Source organism: Mesoplodon bidens (assembly GCF_964165515.1).
Source record: "Mesoplodon bidens genome assembly, chromosome: 8".
In the NCBI taxonomy this organism is placed as follows: domain Eukaryota; kingdom Metazoa; phylum Chordata; class Mammalia; order Artiodactyla; family Ziphiidae; genus Mesoplodon; species Mesoplodon bidens.
This window is the reverse complement of record NC_138165.1, coordinates 85,788,694-85,809,091: the sequence shown is the minus strand read 5'-3', so window position 1 is coordinate 85,809,091 and position 20,398 is coordinate 85,788,694. Positions and strand designations below refer to the sequence as shown.

Below are 20,398 nucleotides of genomic sequence, written 5' to 3'. Positions count from 1 at the left end.
GATTCTTGGTGCTGCAGTCAGGAGTCAGTGCTGTGCCTCTGAGGTGGGAGAGCCAACTTCAGGACACTGGTCCACAAGAGACCTCCCAGCTCCACATAATATCAAACGGCGAAAATCTTCCAGAGACCTCCATCTCAACACCAGCACCCAGCTTCACTCAACGACCAGCAAGCTACAGTGCTGGACACCCTATGCCAAACAACTAGCAAGACAGGAACACAACGCCACCCATTAGCAGAGAGGTGGCCTAAAATCATAAAAAGTCCGCAGACACCCCAAAACACACCACCAGACGTGGACCTGCCCACGAGAAAGACAAGATCCAGCCTCATCCACCAGAACACAGGCACTAGTCCCCTCCACCAGGAAGCCTACACAACCCACTAACCCAACCTTAGCCACTGGGGACAGACACCCAAAACAACGGGCACTACGAACCTGCAGCCTGCAAAAAGGAGACCCCAAACACAGTAACATAAGCAAAATGAGAAAACAGAAAAACACACAGCAGGAGAAGGAGCAAGGTAAAAACCCACCAGACCTAACAAATGAAGAGGTAATAGGCAGTCTACCTGAAAAAGAATTCAGAATAATGATAGTAAAGATGATCCAAAATCTTGGAAATAGAATAGACACAATGCAAGAAACAGTTAACAAGGACATAGAAGAACTAAAGATGAATCAAGCAATGATTAGAAACACAATAAATGAAATTAAAAATACTTCAGATGGGATCAATAGCAGAATAACTGAGGCAGAAGAACGGATAAGTGACGTGGAAGACAAAATAGTGGAAATAACTACTGCAGAGAAGAAGAAAGAAAAAAGAATGAAAAGAACTGAAGACAGTCTCACAGACCTCTGGGACAACATTAAATGCACCAACATTCGAATTATAGGGGTTCCCGAAGAAGAAGAGAAAAAGAAAGGGACTGTGAAAGTATTTGAAGAGATTATAGTTGAAAACATCCCTAATATGGGAAAGGAGATAGTTAATCAAGTCCAGGAGGCACAGAGAGTCCCATATAGGATAAATCCAAGGAGAAACACGCCAAGACACATATTAATCAAACTGTCAAAAATTAAATACAAAAAAACATATTAAAAGCAGCAAGGGAAAAACAACAAATAACACACAAGGGAATCACTATAAGGTTAACAGCTGATCTTTCAGCAGAAACTCTGCAAGCCAGAAGGGACTGGCAGGACATATTTAAAGTGATGAAGGAGAAAAACCTGGAATCAAGATTACTCCACACAGCAAGGATCTCATTCAGATTTGATGGAGAAATTAAAACCTTTACAGACAAGCAAAAGCTGAGAGAGTTCAGCACCACCAGACCAGCTTTACAACAAATGCTAAAGGAACTTCTCTAGGCAAGAAACACAACAGAAGGAAAAGACCTACAATAACGAACCCAAAACAATTAAGAAAATGGGAATGGGAATATACATATCGATAATTACCTTAAATGTAAATGGACTAAATGCTCCCACCAAAAGACACAGATTGGCTGAATGGATACAAAAACAAGACCCATATATATGCTGTCTACAAGAGACCCGCTTCAGACCTAGAGACACATACAGACTGAAAGTAAGGGGATGGAAAAAGATATTCCATGCAAATGGAAACCAAAAGAAAGCTGGAGTAGCAATTCTCATATCAGACAAAATAGACTTTAAAATAAAGACTACTAGAAGAGACAAAGAAGAACACTGCATAATGATCAAGGGATTGATCCAAGAAGAAGATATAACAATTGTAAATATTTATGTACCCAACATAGGAGCACCTCAATACATAAGGCAAATACTAACAGCCATAAAAGGAGAAATCGACAGTAACACAATCATAGGAGGGGACTTTAACACCCCACTTTCACCAATGGACAGATCATCCAAAATGAAAATAAATAAGGAAACACAAGCTTTAAATGATACATTAAACAAGATGGACTTAATTGATATTTATAGGACATTCCATCCAAAAACAACAGATTACACATTTTTCTCAAGTGCTCATGGAACATTCTCCGGGACAGATCATATCTTGGGTCACAAATCAAGCCTTGGTAAATTTAAGAAAATTGAAATTGCATCAAGTATCTTTTCCGACCACAATGCTATGAGACAAGATATCAATTACAGTAAAGTGTCTGTAAAAAATACAAACATATGGAGGCTAAACAATACACTACTCAATAACGAAGTGATCACTGAAGAAATCAAAGAGGAAATAAAAAAATACATAGAAACAAATGACAATGGAGACAGGACAACCCAAAACCTATGGGATGTAGCAAAAGCAGTTCTAAGAGGGAAGTTTAGAGCAATACAATCCCACCTTAAGAAACAGGAAACATCTCGAATAAACAACCTAACCTTGCACCTAAAGCAATTAGAGAAAGAAGAACAAAAACACCCCAAAGTTAGCAGAAGGAAAGAAATCATAAAAATCAGATCAGAAATAAATGAAAAACAAATGAAGGAAACGATGGCAAAGATCAAAAAATCTAAAAGCTGGTTCTTTGAGAAGATAAACAAAATTGATAAACCATTAGCCAGACTCATCAAGAAAAAAAGGGAGAAGACTCAAATCAATAGAATTAGGAATGAAAAAGGAGAAGTAACAACGGACACTGCAGAAATACAAAAGATCATGAGAGATTACTACAAGCAACACTATGCCAATCAAATGGACAACCTGGAAGAAATGGACATATTCTTAGAAATGCACAACCTGCCAAGACTGAATCAGGAAGAAATAGAAAATATGAAACAGACAAATCACAAGCACTGAAATTGAAACTGTGATAAAAAATCATCCAACAAACAAAAGCCCAGAACCACATGCCTTCACAGGAGAATTCTATCAAACATTTAGAGAAGAGCTAACACCTATCCTTCTCAAACTCTTCCAAAATATAGCAGAGGGAGGAACACTCCCAAACTCATTCTACGAGGCTACCATCACCTTGATACGAAAACCAGACAAGGATGTCACAAAGAAAGAAAACTACAGGCCAATATCACTGATGAACATATATGCAAAAATCCTCTACGAAATACTAGCAAACAGAATCCAACAACACACTAAAAGGATTATACACCATGATCAAGTGGGGTTTATTCCAGGAATGCAAGGATTCTTCAATATATGCAAATCAATCAACATGATACATATTAACAAATTGAAGGAGAAAAACCATATGATCACCTCAATAGATGCAGAGAAAGCTTTCGACAAAATTCAACACCCATTTATGATAAAAACCCTCCAGAAAGTAGGCATAGAGGGAACTTTCCTCAACATAATAAAGGCTATATAGGACAAACCCACAGCCAACATCGTCCTCAATGGTGAAAAACTGAAACCATTTCCACTAAGATCAGGAACAAGACAAGGTTGCCCACTCTCACCACTCTTATTCAACATAGTTTTGGAAGTTTTAGCCACAGCAATCAGAGAAGAAAAGGAAATAAAAGGAATCCAAATTGGAAAAGAAGAAGTAAAGCTGTCACTGTTTGCAGATGACATGATACTATACATAGAGAATCCTAAAGATGCTACCAGAAAACTACTAGAGCTAATCAATGAATCTGATAAAGTAGCAGGATAAAAAATTAGTGCACGGAAATCTCTGGCATTGTATATACTAATGATGAAAAATCTGAAAGTGAAATCAAGGAAACACTCCTATTTACCATTGCAACAAAAAAAATAAAATATCTAGGAATAAACCTACCTAAGGAGACAAAAGACCTGTATGCAGAAAATTATAAGACACTGATGAAAGAAATTAAAGATGATACAAATAGATGGAGAGATATACCATGTTCTTGGATTGGAAGAATCAACATTGTGAAAATGACTCTACTACCCAAAGCAATCTACAGATTCAGTGCAATCCCTATCAAACTACCACTGGCAATTTTCACAGAACTAGAACAAAAAATTTCACAATTTGTATGGAAACACAGAAGACCACGAATAGCCAAAGCCATCTTGAGAAAGAAAAACGGAGCTGGAGGAATCAGGCTCCCTGACTTCAGACTATACTACTAAGCTACAGTAATCAAGATAGTATGGTACCGGCACAAAAACAGAAATATAGATCAATGGAACAGGATAGAAAGCCCAGAGATAAACCCATGCACATATGGTCACCTTATGTTTGATAAAGGAGGCAGGAATGTACCGTGGAGAAAGGAGAGACCCTTCAGTAAGTGGTGCTGGGAAAACTGGACAGGGACATTTAAAAATATGAGATTAGATCACTCCCTAACACCATACACAAAAATAAGCTCAAAATGGATTAAAGACCTAAATGTAAGGCCAGAAACTATCAAACTCTTAGAGGAATACGTAGGCAGAACACTCTATGACATAAATCACAGCAAGATCCTTTTTGACCCACCTCCTAGAGAAATGGAAATAAAGACAAAAATAAACACATGGGACCTAATGAAACTTAAAAGCTTTTGCACAGCAAAGGAAACCATAAACAAGACGAAAAGACAACCCTCAGAATGGGAGAAAATATTTGCAAATGAAGCAACTGACAAAGGATTAATTTCCAAAATTTATAAGTAACTCATGCAGCTCAATAACAAAAAAACAAACAACCCAATCCAAAAATGGGCAGAAGACCTAAATAGACATTTCTCCAAAGAAGATATACAGACTGCCAACAAACACATGAAAGAATGCTCAACATCTTTAATCATTAGAGAAATGCAAATCAAAACTACAATGAGATATCATCTCACACCAGTCAGAATGGCCATCATCAAAAAATCTAGAAACAATAAATGCTGGAGAGGGTGTGAAAAAAAGGGAACACTCTTGCACTGTTGGTGGGAATGTGAATTGGTACAGCCACTATGGAGAACAGTATGGAGGTTCCTTTAAAAACTACAAATAGAACTACCATATGACCCAGGAATCCCACTACTGGGCATATACCCTGAGAAAACCATAATTCAAAAAGAGACATGTACCAAAATGTTCATACCAGCCCTATTTACAATAGCCCAGAGATTGAGACAACCTAAGTGTCCATCATCGGATGAATGGATAAAGAAGATGTGGCACATATATACAATGGAATATTACTCAGCCATAAAAAGAAATGAAATTGAGCTATTTGTAATTAGGTGGATAAACCTAGAGTCTGTCATACAGAGTGAAGTAAGTCAGAAAGAGAAAGACAAATACCATATGCTAACACATATATATGGAATTTAAGAAGAAAAAAAATGTCATGGAGAACCTAGGGGTAAGACAGGAATAAAGACACAGACCTACTAGAGAATGGACTTGAGGATATGGGGAGGGGGAAGGGTAAGCTGTGACAAATCGAAAGAGAGGCATGGACATATATACACTACCAAACGTAAGGTAGATAGCTAGTGGGAAGCAGCCGCAGAGCACAGGGAGATCAGCTCGGTGCTTTGTGACCGCCTGGAGGGGTGGGATGGGGAGGGTGGGAGGGAGGGAGATGCATGAGGGAAGGGATGTGGGAACAGATGTATATGTATGACTGATTCACTTTGTTATAAAGCAGAAACTAATTAAAAAAAAAAAGAGAAATCTAGAAACAATAAATGCTGGAGAGGGTGTGGAGAAAAGGGAACACTCTTGCACTGCTGGTGGGAATGTGAATTGGTACAGCCACTATGGAGAACGGTATGGAGGTTCCTTAAAAAACTACAAATAGAACTACCATATGACCCAGCAATCCCACTACTGGGCATATACCCTGAGAAAACCATAATTCAAAAAGAGACATGTACCAAAATGTTCATTGCAGCTCTATTCACAATAGCCCGGAGCTGGAAACAACCTAAGTGTCCATCATCGGATGAATGGATAAAGAAGATGTGGCACATATATACAATGGAATATTACTCAGCCATAAAAAGAAACGAAACTGAGCTATTTGTAATGAGGTGGATAGACCTAGAGTCTGTCATACAGAGTGAAGTTAGTCAGAAAGAGAAAGACAAATACCGTATGCTAACACATATATACGGAATTTAAAAAAAAAATGTCATGAAGAACCTAGGGGCAAAACGGGAATGAAGACGCAGACCTACTTGAGAATGGACTTGAGGATATGGGGAGGGGGAAGGGTGGGCTGTGACAAGGCGAAAGAGAGGCATGGACGTGTATACACTACCAAACGTAAGGTAGATAGATAGTGGGAAGCAGCCGCAGAGCACAGGGAGATCAGCTCGGTGCTTTGTGACCGCCTGGAGGGGTGGGATGGGGAGGGTGGGAGGGAGGGAGATGCATGAGGGAAGGGATGTGGGAACAGATGTATATGTATGACTGATTCACTTTGTTATAAAGCAGAAACTAATTAAAAAAATAAATAAATAAACTTAAAAAAAAAATGGATAACCAGTGGACCTACTATATAGCACAGGGGACTCTGCTCAATGTTATGTGGCAGCCTGGATGGGAGGGGAGTTTGGGGGAGAATGGGTACATGCATATGTATAGCCGAGTCCCTTTGCTGTGCATCTGAAACTATCACAACATTGTTAATCGGCTATACTCCAATATAAAATAAAAAGTAAAAAAAAAAACTTTCCCCTATCAGCTATTGGTTTACCTTGAAATTCAGTCTGTATAGGAGAGGGAGGATAAATCCTCAATTCTTTCCCTTTACCAGTTTTCAGAGTAATTACTATTGGGTGGCTCTTTGCTTCTAGGTCTTTCCAGTGGAGAGAGTTAAGATGTATATATTTTAAGGGGAAAATAGTCATGAGTTTATACTGTTATTTCCAATTCAAAATCACTACCACTAAGCTTCTTTTACTTTCATTTAAAAAAAAAAAAAACTACAAATAGAACTACCATATGACCCAGGAATCCCACTACTGGGCATATACCCTGAGAAAACCATAATTCAAAAAGAGTCATGTACCAAAATGTTCATACCAGCCCTATTTACAATAGCCCAGAGATTGAGACAACCTAAGTGTCCATCATCGGATGAATGGATAAAGAAGATGTGGCACATATGTACAATGGAATATTACTCAGCCATAAAAAGAAATGAAATTGAGCTATTTGTAATTAGGTGGATAAACCTAGAGTCTGTCATACAGAGTGAAGTAAGTCAGAAAGAGAAAGACAAATACCATATGCTAACACATATATATGGAATTTAAGAAGAAAAAAAATGTCATGGAGAACCTAGGGGTAAGACAGGAATAAAGACACAGACCTACTAGAGAATGGACTTGAGGATATGGGGAGGGGGAAGGGTAAGCTGTGACAAATCGAAAGAGAGGCATGGACATATATACACTACCAAACGTAAGGTAGATAGCTAATGGGAAGCAGCCGCATAGCACAGGGAGATCAGCTCGGTGCTTTGTGACCGCCTGGAGGGATGGGATAGGGAGGGTGGGAGGGAGACGCAAGAGGGAGGGGATATGGGAACATATGTATATGTATAACTGATTCATTTTGTTTTAAAGCAGAAACTAACACACCATTGTTAAGCAATTATACTCCAATAAAGATGTAAAAAAAATAAAATAAAATACTAACTTCTTAAAACAGGAAAAAAAAATGTTTCAGATCCTAGACCTTTCCTTAACTAGATATCTGAAAAGATTCCAAACTTGCTTTTATCTTTTTTGATCTTTGTGTCATATAATATAAGGATTTTTATAATAGTCGTTGACAATCAAGAACTGTATAAAAACTTTTGCTTTCCCTTAGGGGTTCACAAATACAAAGATACCATTACCTTTCCTATGCTGATATCTGGCTGCAGAAAGCGAAGGCAGTCTGAATAATTAGCCCATGTTTTATTTAAACTGTGCATAAAATCCCATGTTCCATTGGGGTTACAGTGTCGGAAAGCAACTCCTGTGAAGACATGAAGAAAAACACTGAGATTGCTCAGTTCTTGTAGAGTCCATCATAAAAAAATTATAAATTTCTATTCCAAATTAATCATTTCAGAAAAATTCAATACCTTTATGATTGAAGTCATAAATATAAGGAGGGCATGGGACAGCCAACATTTTCCCCACTCTTCCTCTAGGCCAACAGATGAGTCCATCCCATTCTGGGAAACAATTTCCCTCTGATAAGGAAAAAAAATTATAAAGCAAATAAATAAAGATGCAGTTAGAAGCAGAGAATGAATGCATTCAAAATACAAAATTTCAGGTCACTGCCTATGTAAAACACAGGCATTGTAAAACAAATCAGTAGCTTTGGAAACTAGAATGGGGTAGATATGATGCAAATACCCCAAAACTCATCCACCTAGCCTCATCAAAGGCCCATTGATAGGAACATTTGATTTGCATAAATTAAACATATTTTAGTGACTCCAATATATATGAGTTATATCAATTAATATATAAGAAAGACACAGACCAACTAGAGAATGGACTTGAGGATATGGGGAGGGGGAAGGGTAAACTGTGACAAAGTGAGAGAGTGGCATGGACATATATACACTACCAAATGTAAAATAGATAGCTAGTGGGAAGCAGCTGCATAGCACAGGGAGATCAGCTTGGTGCTTTGTGACCACCTAGAGCGGTGGGATAGGCAGGGTGGGAGGGAGGGAGATGCAAGAGGGAAGAGATATGGGAACATATGTATATATATAACTGATTCACTTTGTTATAAAGCAGAAACTAACACACCATTGTAAAGCAATTATACTGCAATAAAGATGTTTAAAAAAAAGAAACATCAGAATTCATTGAGAACAATTTCTTTTTTATTAATTTTTTTTTTTTCAGTACGCGGGCCTCTCACTGTTGTGGCCTCTCCCATTGCGGAGCACAGGCTCCGGATGCGCAGGCTCAGCGGCCATGGCTCACGGGCCCAGCTGCTCTGCGGCATGTGGGATCTTCCCGGACCGGGGCACGAACCTGTGTCCCCTGCATCGGCAGGCGGACTCTCAACCACTGCGCCACCAGGGAAGCCCCTTTTTTATTAATTTTTATTGGGATATAGTTGCTTTACAATGTTGTGTTAGTTTCTGCTGTACAGCAAAGTGAATCAGCTACACATGTGTATATATCCCCTGTTTTTAGACTTCCTTCCCATTTAGGTCACCACAGAGCACTGAGTAGAGTTCCCTGTGCTATATTGTAGGTTCTTATTAGTTACCTATTTTATACATAGTATCAATAGTGTATATATGTCAATCCCAATCTCCCAATTCATGCCACCCCCGCTTCCCCCTTGGTATCCATATGTTTTTTCTCTGTGGCTGTGTCTCTATTTCTGCTTTGCAAATAAGATCATCTATATCATTTTTCAAGATTCCACATATATGCATTAATAGATGATATTTGTTTTTCTCTTTCTGGCTTACTTCACTCTGTATGACAGTCTCTAGGTCCATCCACATCTCTACAAATGGCCCAATTTCATTCCTTTATATGGCTGAGTAATATCCCATTGTATATAATGTCCCACATCTTCTCTATCCATTACTTTTTTCATGGAAATTTAGGTTGCTTCCATGTCCTGGCTATTGTAAATAGTGCTGTAATGAATATTGTGGTACATGACTCTTTTTCAATTATGGTTTTCTCTCAGTATATGCCCAGGAGGGGGATTGCTGGGTCATATGGTAATTCTATTTTTAGTTTTTTAAGGAACCTCCATACTGTTCTCCATAGTGGATGCATCAATTTATATTCCCACCAACAGTGCAAGAGGGTTTCCTTTTCTCCACACCATCTCCAGCATTTATTGTTTGTAGATTTTTTGATGATGGCCATTCTGACCAGTGTGAGGTGATACCTCATTGTAGTTTTGATTTGCATTTCTCTAATAATTAATGATGTTGAGCATCTTTTCATTTGCCTCTTGGCCATCTGTATGTCTTCTTTGGAGAAATGTCTATTTAGGTCTTCCACCCATTTTTTGATTGGGTTGTTTGTTTTCTTGGTATTGAGCTGCATGAACTATTTGTATGTTTTGGAGATGAATCCTTTGTCAGCTGGTTCCTTTGCAAGTATTTTCTTCTGTTTTGCTTCATGCGTTTGTCACTCTGTGTTTTTCAGGACTCCCCTCCATTAGTTGTGTATGAAACTTTCAAGAAGAGAGCCTATCAGCCATGTCATATTCCAACTTACCCAAAAGAGACTATTTTTAATGAGTGCTGTATTCATTTTCCATTGCTTCCATAACAAATTAGCACAAACTTAGCAGCTTCAAATACCCCAAATTTATTATCTCACTATTTCTGTAGGTCAGAAGTCTGGTGAGCTCAGCCAGACCTCTGCTTATAGATTCACAAGGCTGAATCAAGGGCTGGGCAGCACTGTGATTCTTTCTGAGGCTCTGGGGGAAAATCCACTTCCTTACTCATTCCAGTTGTTGGTAGAATTTACTTCCTTGTAATGATAAGACTGAGGTTCCCATCTCCTTCCTGGCTGTCAGCTGAGGGCTATTCCCAACTTGCACTCCTTGGCTCATGGCCCCCTTCCTCCATCTTCAAAGTCAGCAAGGGAGGTCAAGTCCTTCTCACATTTCAAGTCTCTCTTCCATTCTTTTTTTCCATTACTGACTATTCCACCTTCCTCTTTCACTTTTAAGAACCCATGTGATTACATTAGTCCCATCCAAATAATCCAGAATAATCTTCCTATTTTAAGGTCCATAACCTTAATTCCATCTGCAATGCCCTTTTGCCCTGTAATATAACATACACAGGCAGAACACCAGATATTAGGGTTTGGACATCTTTGAGGGGACATTATTCTGCTACCACAAGTATCATTACAGCTCTCTCAATTTTTTAGTTACCAATTACACTAACTGTAGCTGAGGATTTTTGTTATAGCTAACATTCATTATGTCGAGTTGTTCAGTTTTGAATAGTCAGCATGATAGAACCTCATGCAAACACCGATTTCTACAGAAAAGAATTCAGCATAAACCTGAAATTAACTTGCTAGTATCCACCATATCACATGGAAACAAGTACTTGATTTGTTTTGTGAATTGCTGAAGCAATAAGAAAAAGAAAATATCTTCCCTCACCACATTGTTCTCGTACAAGAGAACGTTTATTGGAAAGAGCCTCACTTTGCTCTCATAATAAAAGCCTGGGCTTTGCATATTGGAAGTAACCCGGGAACTCATTACGCTGGCTCCTGTTTCTGGTATACGGCTTCACCTGCTTCTTTCCACCATGACCTGCTTTTTATGTGTTTATCTTCCTTCTTGTTTAAACAGAGTGTAATGAATCAATCTCTTCCATAAACTTTGCACTAGATACTCTTCTACGTCTTGATAGCATTCCATATGACTTCCCATCCATTCACTTTATCTTTAATAAATCATGCATCCTTATTTATCTGGATCCAATCTTCTACCAGATACAGTATCTATGGTGCAATCTGCATAAAATGGACCCAGACACATATTCCTGTGTTCTTGTAACTAGTTGTCCCTCTAAAATGTATGCTGCAACGTCACGTGAGATTTTCTGACAAGAGTTGATCATATGATGGACTAAGGTCTTCACAGAAGTCTAAAAGCCAATGATCAGTTTATTTTATAATTATGTAGTTTTTAAACTTCAATAAAGAACATTGCTGATATTTTCCTTATGCTTTAAAAGGAATTGGTTTTTTGTTCCCTAAAAGATACCAGTCCAAATATACATACAGTTCAATATCTAAAAAAAAAACCCAATCAAAAAATGGGCATAAGACTTAGATAGACATTTCTCCAAAGAAGATATACAGATGGCCAACAGGCGTAGGAAAAGATGCTCAATATCACTAATTATTAGAGAAATGCAAATCAAAACCACAATTAGGTATCACCTCACACCTATCAGAATGGCTATCAAAAAGTCTACAAATAATAAATGCTGGAGAGGGTGTGGAGAAAAGGGAACCCTCCTACACTGTTGGTGGGAATGTAAATTGGTGCAGCCACGATGGAGAACAGTATGGAGGTTCCTTAAAAAACTAAAAATAGAATTACCATATGATCCAGCAATCCCACCCCTGGATGCATGCACCCCAATGTTCATTGCAGCACTATTTACAATAGCCAAGACATGGAAGCAACCTAAATGTCCATCGACAGAGGAATGGATAAAGAAGATGTGGTATATATATACAATGTAATATTACTCAGCCATAAAAAAGAATAAAATAATGCCATTTGCAGCAACATGGATGGACCTAGAGATTATCATACTAAGTTAAGTAAGTCTGACAGAGAAAGACAAGTATCATATGATATCCCTTTTATGTGGAATCTAAAAAGATGATACAAATGAACTTATTTACAAAACAGGAATTGACACACGGACATAGAAAACAAGCTTATTGGTTACCAAAGGGGCTTATTGGTTACCAAAGGGGATAGTGAGGTGGGGGTGGTAGATAAATTAGGAGTTCAGGATTAATATATACATACTACTATATATAAAATAGGTAAACAACAAGGACCTACTGTAGAGCACAGGAAACTATACTCAATATCTTGTAATAACCTATAATGGAAATAACATATATAACATAGATATATATAAAACTGAATCACTTTGTGTATACTTGAAACTAACACAATATTGTAAGTTAACTATACTTCAATTTTTTAAAGTTTTAAAAAATAAAATAGAATAGCATGTCCTTTAAAAAAAAAAAAAGATACCATCCCACACACATACACACACAGACATATTTCAAAATTCAGAAAACCAACACTCCCCCAGGATAATGTTTCCATAGATTGTAATCATCTCTCTGGTGGCTCTTTGACAAAGAGAATAATCAATATTCACAAAATGTTGAAAAGATTGTGAAAGCCATGCCCTCATACAGCTAATACAGAGATCTTAAATAACATCTCTTTGATCATCATTTCACATTCTATGCGAGTAAATACTTTCATTATTTAGCAAGAAACTAATTAATTGCCTAATGAGTCACCAAACTCCCTTTATAAATTAACACCATTAATTACACTCCCTGTAATCTTTTGTGTGTGCCAGGACAAACTGATCATTAGTGAAACTTGTCAAACCATGATATTTACACAGAGCAATCTAAAATTTGGAGAATATAACTTTGACTCTTTTTCGTCCTACAGTTACCCATAACATAATACAACCATACAATTGTGAAATAAAACTGGGATGATTAATATTTTGGGTTTTGTTCTTAAATACCTAAATAGTTGTATAATGAGGTATTTGCATTTACGTTTTCTTTTCTTTCTTTCATAGACAAGAAGAAAAATTATATTTTATTTTTATTATAAAATTTTTTTCAGAAATAAAACAGAGGATATTATATACCCACAATCTAGAATTTACAGTTGGTAATATTTTACCATATTTATTTCATCTAAATGAATGCTATGGTATTTTAAAGTTGCAGGCAGCATAACAGCTCACTCCTAAATATTCTGATATGCATCTCTCAATTTTAGGAGAATTTTAAAATGAAAACTTCTTAAATTAACTAGTGAATTCAAAATGTCATTTATCTTTTCACACTTGTAAAGTGAAGAAATGCTGAGTCAATTTACATATATAGACATTTTTCATTGAAAGGGAGGCCAAAGTTTGACCAGATTTAATTCTATCCTATTGTATGGAGAAAGATCTCAAAGAAAGTGCCTTTTCTCTTTTAATATTTATTCATCTACACATTTCACATGAGTTGCACCATCACAAATTTTAGATGTTACATAAGTTTACATCCAGATATTTTACTCTTTTTAACTCTTGTGGTGTGTGACTGATTCCCAGTTGTTTGTCTTTGCCGACCCTATTCCCTCTGCCAGGAATGTCTTTTTACTTCCTCCTGTACACATCTAAATCCTACTCCTTTAATTTCAAGATTGCTCCTCCAGAAAGCTTTCTCTGATTCCTCCCTGATGAATTAAGATGCTTTTTCAGTGGTTCCATAGTTGTGCTCCTCTGTTGTTACACTTACACACCATCTGAAAGGTGTCTACTTCCCTTATTAGATCATCATTTCCATGGGGTAAGGACAGACTTTGATTCTTCCAGTGCTTACTACAGAAGCACCACACTGTAGGCACATAATATCTTTGTTGAACTGATAAACGGACAATAAAGATGATAATGTTGGACTAGATAGTCTCTAAGATATCTTCCAGCTCAAAATTTCATGAGACTTCATAGAAAATAGTTCATTTAGCCCTCCTAGATAACAATCTTTATAAATTCCTTCATGACAGTGTTGCTCTTTGTTAGTAGACCTACATGTTTGAGATATCAGGGTCAGTGTTCTTTAAAGATAACGTAAATGATTCCCTTTCCTGACATTATTAGTCTAGCCATTCAGAGAACTCTTTCCTAGTATAAGACACCTACAAAGGCTGAATTAATATAAAAACCTTCTTTGTTAAAACATGGCTTAGCTGGCTACAAATTAAAGGAATAAATCTGAGACCAGAAATTATTCCACAGAATCAGTAGGCACTGCATTTGGGGCTTACGTTAGAGGCCTCTACTGACTTATTGGCTAAGAGCTTAGATTTTTATTGCATTCTAGTAACAAAAGATGAGTCTGAGACCTGATGCAGTGGGAAACTGGACTGGAAACTCCTGTATAAGGTCAGGATCCCCAAAATATGAACCCCTTAGTGAGTGAACAAGAAACAAAAGTATCTTTCAGAAAGAGGTTGGTTTGTTTCACTCCTGGTTGCATTTAGAGTTGGACTAGGAAATAATGGAGAAAAAGATTCTTCTCTGACAATTTCAAACCACAAGCTCACATTCATGTGTGGTCTAATATGTGGTCTTAGTTTAAAGTGGAAATAGATCAATAGTTCCACTAGGCACCTTACAGAAAACAGAAATTTTGGAAGAATGCACATTACATGAATACCTTATAAGTTCTTTATCATAAGTCATTAGACACACAAGGAAATAAGCCCCCATGTGTGGTAGTCAGTATTGACAAGCAAAGCCTGTGGTTATTTTAATATCAAATGCAGAATATAAAATAGGTCTAAGAAGGAAAAACAAAAGAGATTAAAATGATATTTAAGATAAAGAAACTATGAAAATTAAATAGGAAGATCCCAAAAACTGAAAAATAGAATAATCAAAATTAGCTTAATGGATGAATTAAAGAGCCATTAGACAAAGTTGAACAAAGAGTTGGTGAACTGGAAAATATATTTGCAGAAATTAACAAAACAGCAGTAGAAAAACAAAGAAAAGGAAATCATATAAGACATAAAGATACAAAGGGTAATGTGAGAAGTTCCCATACTTGTCTACTTAAAGTTCCAGAAACAGAGAATAGGAGAATACGGGAGACCAAATTTTCAAAGACAAAATAGCAAAACATTCCTACCACTGAAAAAAGACACAGAACCTTAGACTCCAGAAATCAAATGAACTCATACCTAGATACAGAATGAAATTGCAGAACATCAAAATCAAAGAGAAACTCTTAAAAGGAGCCAATGAGAAAAACTAATCACCAAAAAAGACTGAGAACTGATTTGTCAACAACAACAATGGAAGCCAGGGTGGAAAAGTAAAACAATATCCTTAGGAGCTAAAAGTAAACAATTCTCATCCAAGGATCATAAGTCCAGAAAAAGTATCTCTGAAGATTGAGACCGAAATAAATACCTTTCAGACAAACAAAAACTGCGAGAATTCACTATAAGTAGATTCCAATGTAAAGAAATCCTTTAAAAAGATGTATTTCAGGAACGGCTTCAAGATGGCAGAAGAGTGAGATGCAGAGATCACCTTCCTCCACACAAATACATCAGAAATACATCTACATGTGAAACAACTCCTACAGAACACCTACTGAACGCTGGCAGAAGACCTCAGACCTCCCAAAAGTCAAGAAACTCCCCACGTACCTGGGTAGAGCAAAAGAATAAAGAAAAAACAGAGACAAAAGAATAGGGACGGGACCTGCACCAGTGTGAGGGAGCTGTGAAGGAGGAAAGGTTTCCACACGCTAGGGAAGGCCCTTCGTGGGTGGAGATGGTGGGTGGTGGAGGGGGCAAGCTTCAGAGCCACGGAGGAGAGCAGAGCAACAGGGGTGCAGAGGGCAAAGCAGAGAGATTCCCGCACAGAGGGTCGGTGCCGACCGGCACTCACCAGCCTGAGAGGCTCGTCTGCTCACCCACCGGGATGGGTAGGGGCTGGGAGCTGAGGCTTGGGCTTCGGACGTTGGATCCGAGGGAGAGGACTGGGGTTGGCTGCATGAACACAGCCTGAAGGGGGCTAGTGCAACAGAGCTAGCCAGGAGGGAGTCCGGGAAAATGTCCGGAGCTGCTGAAGAGGCAAGAGACTTATTCTTGCCTCTTTGTTTCCTGGTGAGTAAGGAGAAGGGATTAAGAGTGCTGCTTAAAGGAGCTCCAGAGACAGGCGCAAGCCACAGCTATCAGCACGGACCCCAGAGACGGGCATGAGACGCTAAGGCCGCTGCTTCCACCACCAAGAAGCCTGTGTGAGAGCACAGGTCACTCTCCACACTGCCCCTCTCAAGAGCCTGTGCAGCCCGACACTGCCAGAGTCCCGTGATCCAGGGACAACTTCCCCGGGAGAATGCACAGTGCGCCTAAGGCTGGTGCAACGTCATGCTGGCCTCTGCCACAGACTCGCCCCACATCCGTACCCCTCCCTCCCCCAGGCCTGAGTGAACCAGAGCCCCCGAATCAGCGGCTCCTTCAACCCTGTCCTGCATGGGCGAAGAAAAGATGCCCTCAGGAGACCTACATGCAGAGGTGGATCCAAATCCAAATCTGAACCCCAGGAGCTGTGCGAACAAAGAAGAGAAAGGGAAATTTCTCCCAGCAGCCTAAGGAGCAGCAGATTAAATCTCCACAATCAACTTGATGTACCCTGCATCTGTGGAATACCTGAATAGAAAACGAATCATCCCAAATTGAGGAGGTAGACTTTGGGAGCAACGATATATATATTTTTTTCCCTTTTTCTATTTTTGTGAGTGTGTATGTGTATGCTTCTGTGAGTGATTTTGTCTGTATAGCTTCGCTTTTACCATTTGCCCTAGGGTGCTGTCTGTCCATTTTTTTTTGTCTTTTTTTTTTTACTTAAAAGATTTTTTTCTTAATAATTATTGTTTATTTTTATTTTTATAACATTATTTTATTTTACTTTATTTTATTTTACTTTATTTTATCTTATTCTTTATTACTGGCTTTTTTTTCTCCCTTTAATTCTGAGCCATGAGGAGGACAGGCTCTTGGTGCTCGAGCCAGGCGTCCGGGCTCTGCCACTGAGATGGGAGAGCCAAGTTTAGGACACTGGTCCACAAGAGACCTCCCAGCTCCATGTAATATCAAATGGCAAAAATCTGCCAGAGATCTCCACCTCAATGCCAAGACCCAGCTCCACTCAACAACCAGCAAGCTACAGTGCTGGACACCCTATGCCAAACAATGACCAAGACAGGAACACAACCCCATACATTACCAGGGAGGCTGCCTAAAATCATAATAAGGCCACAGACACCCCAAAACACACCACCAGACGTGGACCTGCCCACCAGAAAGACAAGATCCAGCCTCATCCACCAGAACACAGGCACTAGTCCCCTCGACCAGAAAGCCTACACAACCCACTAAAACAACATTAGCCACTAGGGACAGACACCAAAAACAACAGAAACTACGAACCTGCAGCCTGCAAAAAGGAGACCCCAAACACAGAAAGTTAAGAACAATGAGAACACAGAGAACACACAGCAGATGAAGGAGCAAGGGAAAAACCCACCAGATGTAACAAATGAAGAGCAAATAGGCAGTTTTCCAAAAAAGAATTCAGAATAATGAGAGTAAAGATGATCCAAAATCTTGGAAATAAAAGGGAGAAAATACAAGAAACGTTTAACAAGGACGTAAAAGAACTAAAGAGCAAACAAAGAGTGATGAACAACACAATAAATGAAATTAAAAATTCTCTAGAACGGACCAATAGCAAAATAACTGAGGCAGAAGAATGGATAAGTGACCTGGAAGAAAAAATAGAGGAAATAACTACTGGAGAGCAGAATGAAGAAAAGAGAATGAAAAGAACAGAGGACACTCTCAGAGACCTCTGGGACAACATTAAATACACCAACATTCGAATTATAGGGGTCCAGAAGAAGAAGAGAGAAAGAAAGGGATGGAGAAAACATTTGAAGAGATTATAGTTGAAAACTTCCCTAATACGGGAACAGAAATAGTTATTCAAGTCCAGGAAGCATAGAGAGTCCAATACAGGATAAACCCAAGGAGAAATATACTAAGACACATATTAATCAAACTATCAAAAATTAAATACAAAGAACAAATATTAAAAGAAGCAAGGGAAAAACAACAAATAACACATAAGGGAATCCCCATAAGGTTAACAGCTGAGTTTTCAGCAGAAACTCAGCAAGCCAGAATGGACTGGCAGGACATATTTACAGTGATGAAGGAGAAAAACCTAAAACCAAGATTACTCTACCCAGCAAGGATCTCATTCAGATTTGATGGAGAAATTAAAAGCTTTACAGACAAGCAAAAGCTAACAGAATTCAGCACCACCAAACTAGCTTTACAACAAATGCTAAAGGAACTTCTCTAGGCAGGAAACACAAGAGAAGGAAAACACCTACAATAACAAACCCAGAACAATTAAGAAAATGGTAATAGGAACATACATATTGATAATTACCTTAAATGTAAATGGATTAAATGCTCCAACCAAAAGACATAGACTGGCTGAATGGATACAAAAAGAACACCCGTGTATATGCTGTCTACAAGAGACCCACTTCAGACACACGGACACATACAGACAGAAAGTGAGGGGATGGAAAAAGATATTCCATGCAAATGGAAATCAAAAGAAAGCTGGAGTAGCAATTCTCATATCAGACAAAATAGACTTTAAAACAAAGACTATCACAAAAGACAAGGACACTACATAATGATCAAGGGATCAATCCAAGAAGAAGATATAAAAATTGTAAATATTTATGCACCCAACATAGGTGCACCTCAATACATAAGATAAATACTACCAGCCATAAAAGGGGAAATCGAAAGTAACACAATCATAGGAGGGGACTTGAACACCCCACTTTCACCAATGGACACATCATCCAAAATGAAAATAAATAAGGAAACACAAGCTTTAAGTGATACATTAAACAACATGGACTTAATTGATATTTACAGGACATCCCATCCAAAAACAACAGAATACACATTTTTCTCAAGTGCTCATGGAACATTCTCCAGGATAAATCATATCTTGTGTCACAAATCAAGCCTGGGTAAATTTAAGAAAATTGAAATTGTATCAAGTATCTTTTCTGACCAAAAGCTATGAGACTAGATAGTAATTACAGGAAAAAATCTGTAAGAAATAAAAACACATGGAGGCTAAACAATACACTACTTAATAACGAAGTGATCACTGAAGAAATCAAAGAGGAAATCAAAAAATACCTAGAAACAAATTACAATGAAAACACAATGACCCAAAACCCATGGGATGCAGCAAAAGCAGTTCTAAGAGGGAAGTTTATAGCAGTGCAATCCTACCTTAAGAAAAAAGAAACATCTCAAATAAACAACCCAACCTTACACCTAAAGCAATTAGAGAAAGAAGAAAAAAAAATCCCATTAGCAGAAGGAAAGAAATCATAAAGATCAGATCAGAAATAATTGAAAAAGAAATGAAGGAAACGATAGCAAAGATCAATAAAACTAAAAGCTGGTTCTTTGAGAAGATAAAAAAAATTTATAAACCATTAGCCAGACTTATCAAGGAAATAATGGAGATGACTCAAATCAATGGAATTAGAAATGAAAAAGGAGAAGTAACAACTGACACTGCAGAAATACAAAGGATCATGAGAGATTACAACAAGCAACTCTATGCCAATAAAATGGACAACCTAGAAGAAATGGACAAATTCTTAGAAATGCACAACCTTCTGAGACTGAAACAGGAAGAAATAGAAAATATGAACAGACCAATCACAAGCACTGAAACTGAAACTGTTATTAAAAATCTTCCAACAAACAAAAGCCCAGGACCAGATGCCTTCACAGGAGAATTCTATCAAACATTTAGAGAAGAGTTAACACCTATCCTTCTCAATCTCTTCCAAAATATAGCAGAGGGAGGAACACTCCCAAACTCATTCTACATGGCCACCATCACTATGATACCAAAATCAGACAAAGATGTCACAAATAAAGAAAACTACAGGCCAATACCACTGATGAACATAGATGCAAAAATCCTCTACGAAATACTAGCAAACAGAATCCAACAGCACATTAAAAGGATCATACACCATGATCAAGTGGGGTTTAACCCAGGAATGCAAGGATTCTTCAATATATGCAAATCAA

At 38.0% G+C, this 20,398-nt stretch overlaps 1 protein-coding gene across 1 annotated transcript in view; it reads right to left on the bottom strand.

The window, feature by feature from the left end:
- Positions 1-20,398, bottom strand: part of PTH2R (parathyroid hormone 2 receptor) — a gene marked incomplete at its 3' end in the record, with an annotated part of 82,844 nt that overhangs the window by 56,751 nt on the left and 5,695 nt on the right. Inside the window, exons 2-3 of the mRNA XM_081242153.1 lie at positions 8,004-8,114; positions 7,773-7,894 (exon numbers count right to left, since the gene is read on the bottom strand). Of these exons, the coding sequence (XP_081098279.1) occupies positions 7,773-7,894; positions 8,004-8,052 (171 nt within the window). The 5' untranslated portion in view covers positions 8,053-8,114. The remainder of the gene's footprint in view (positions 1-7,772; positions 7,895-8,003; positions 8,115-20,398) is intronic.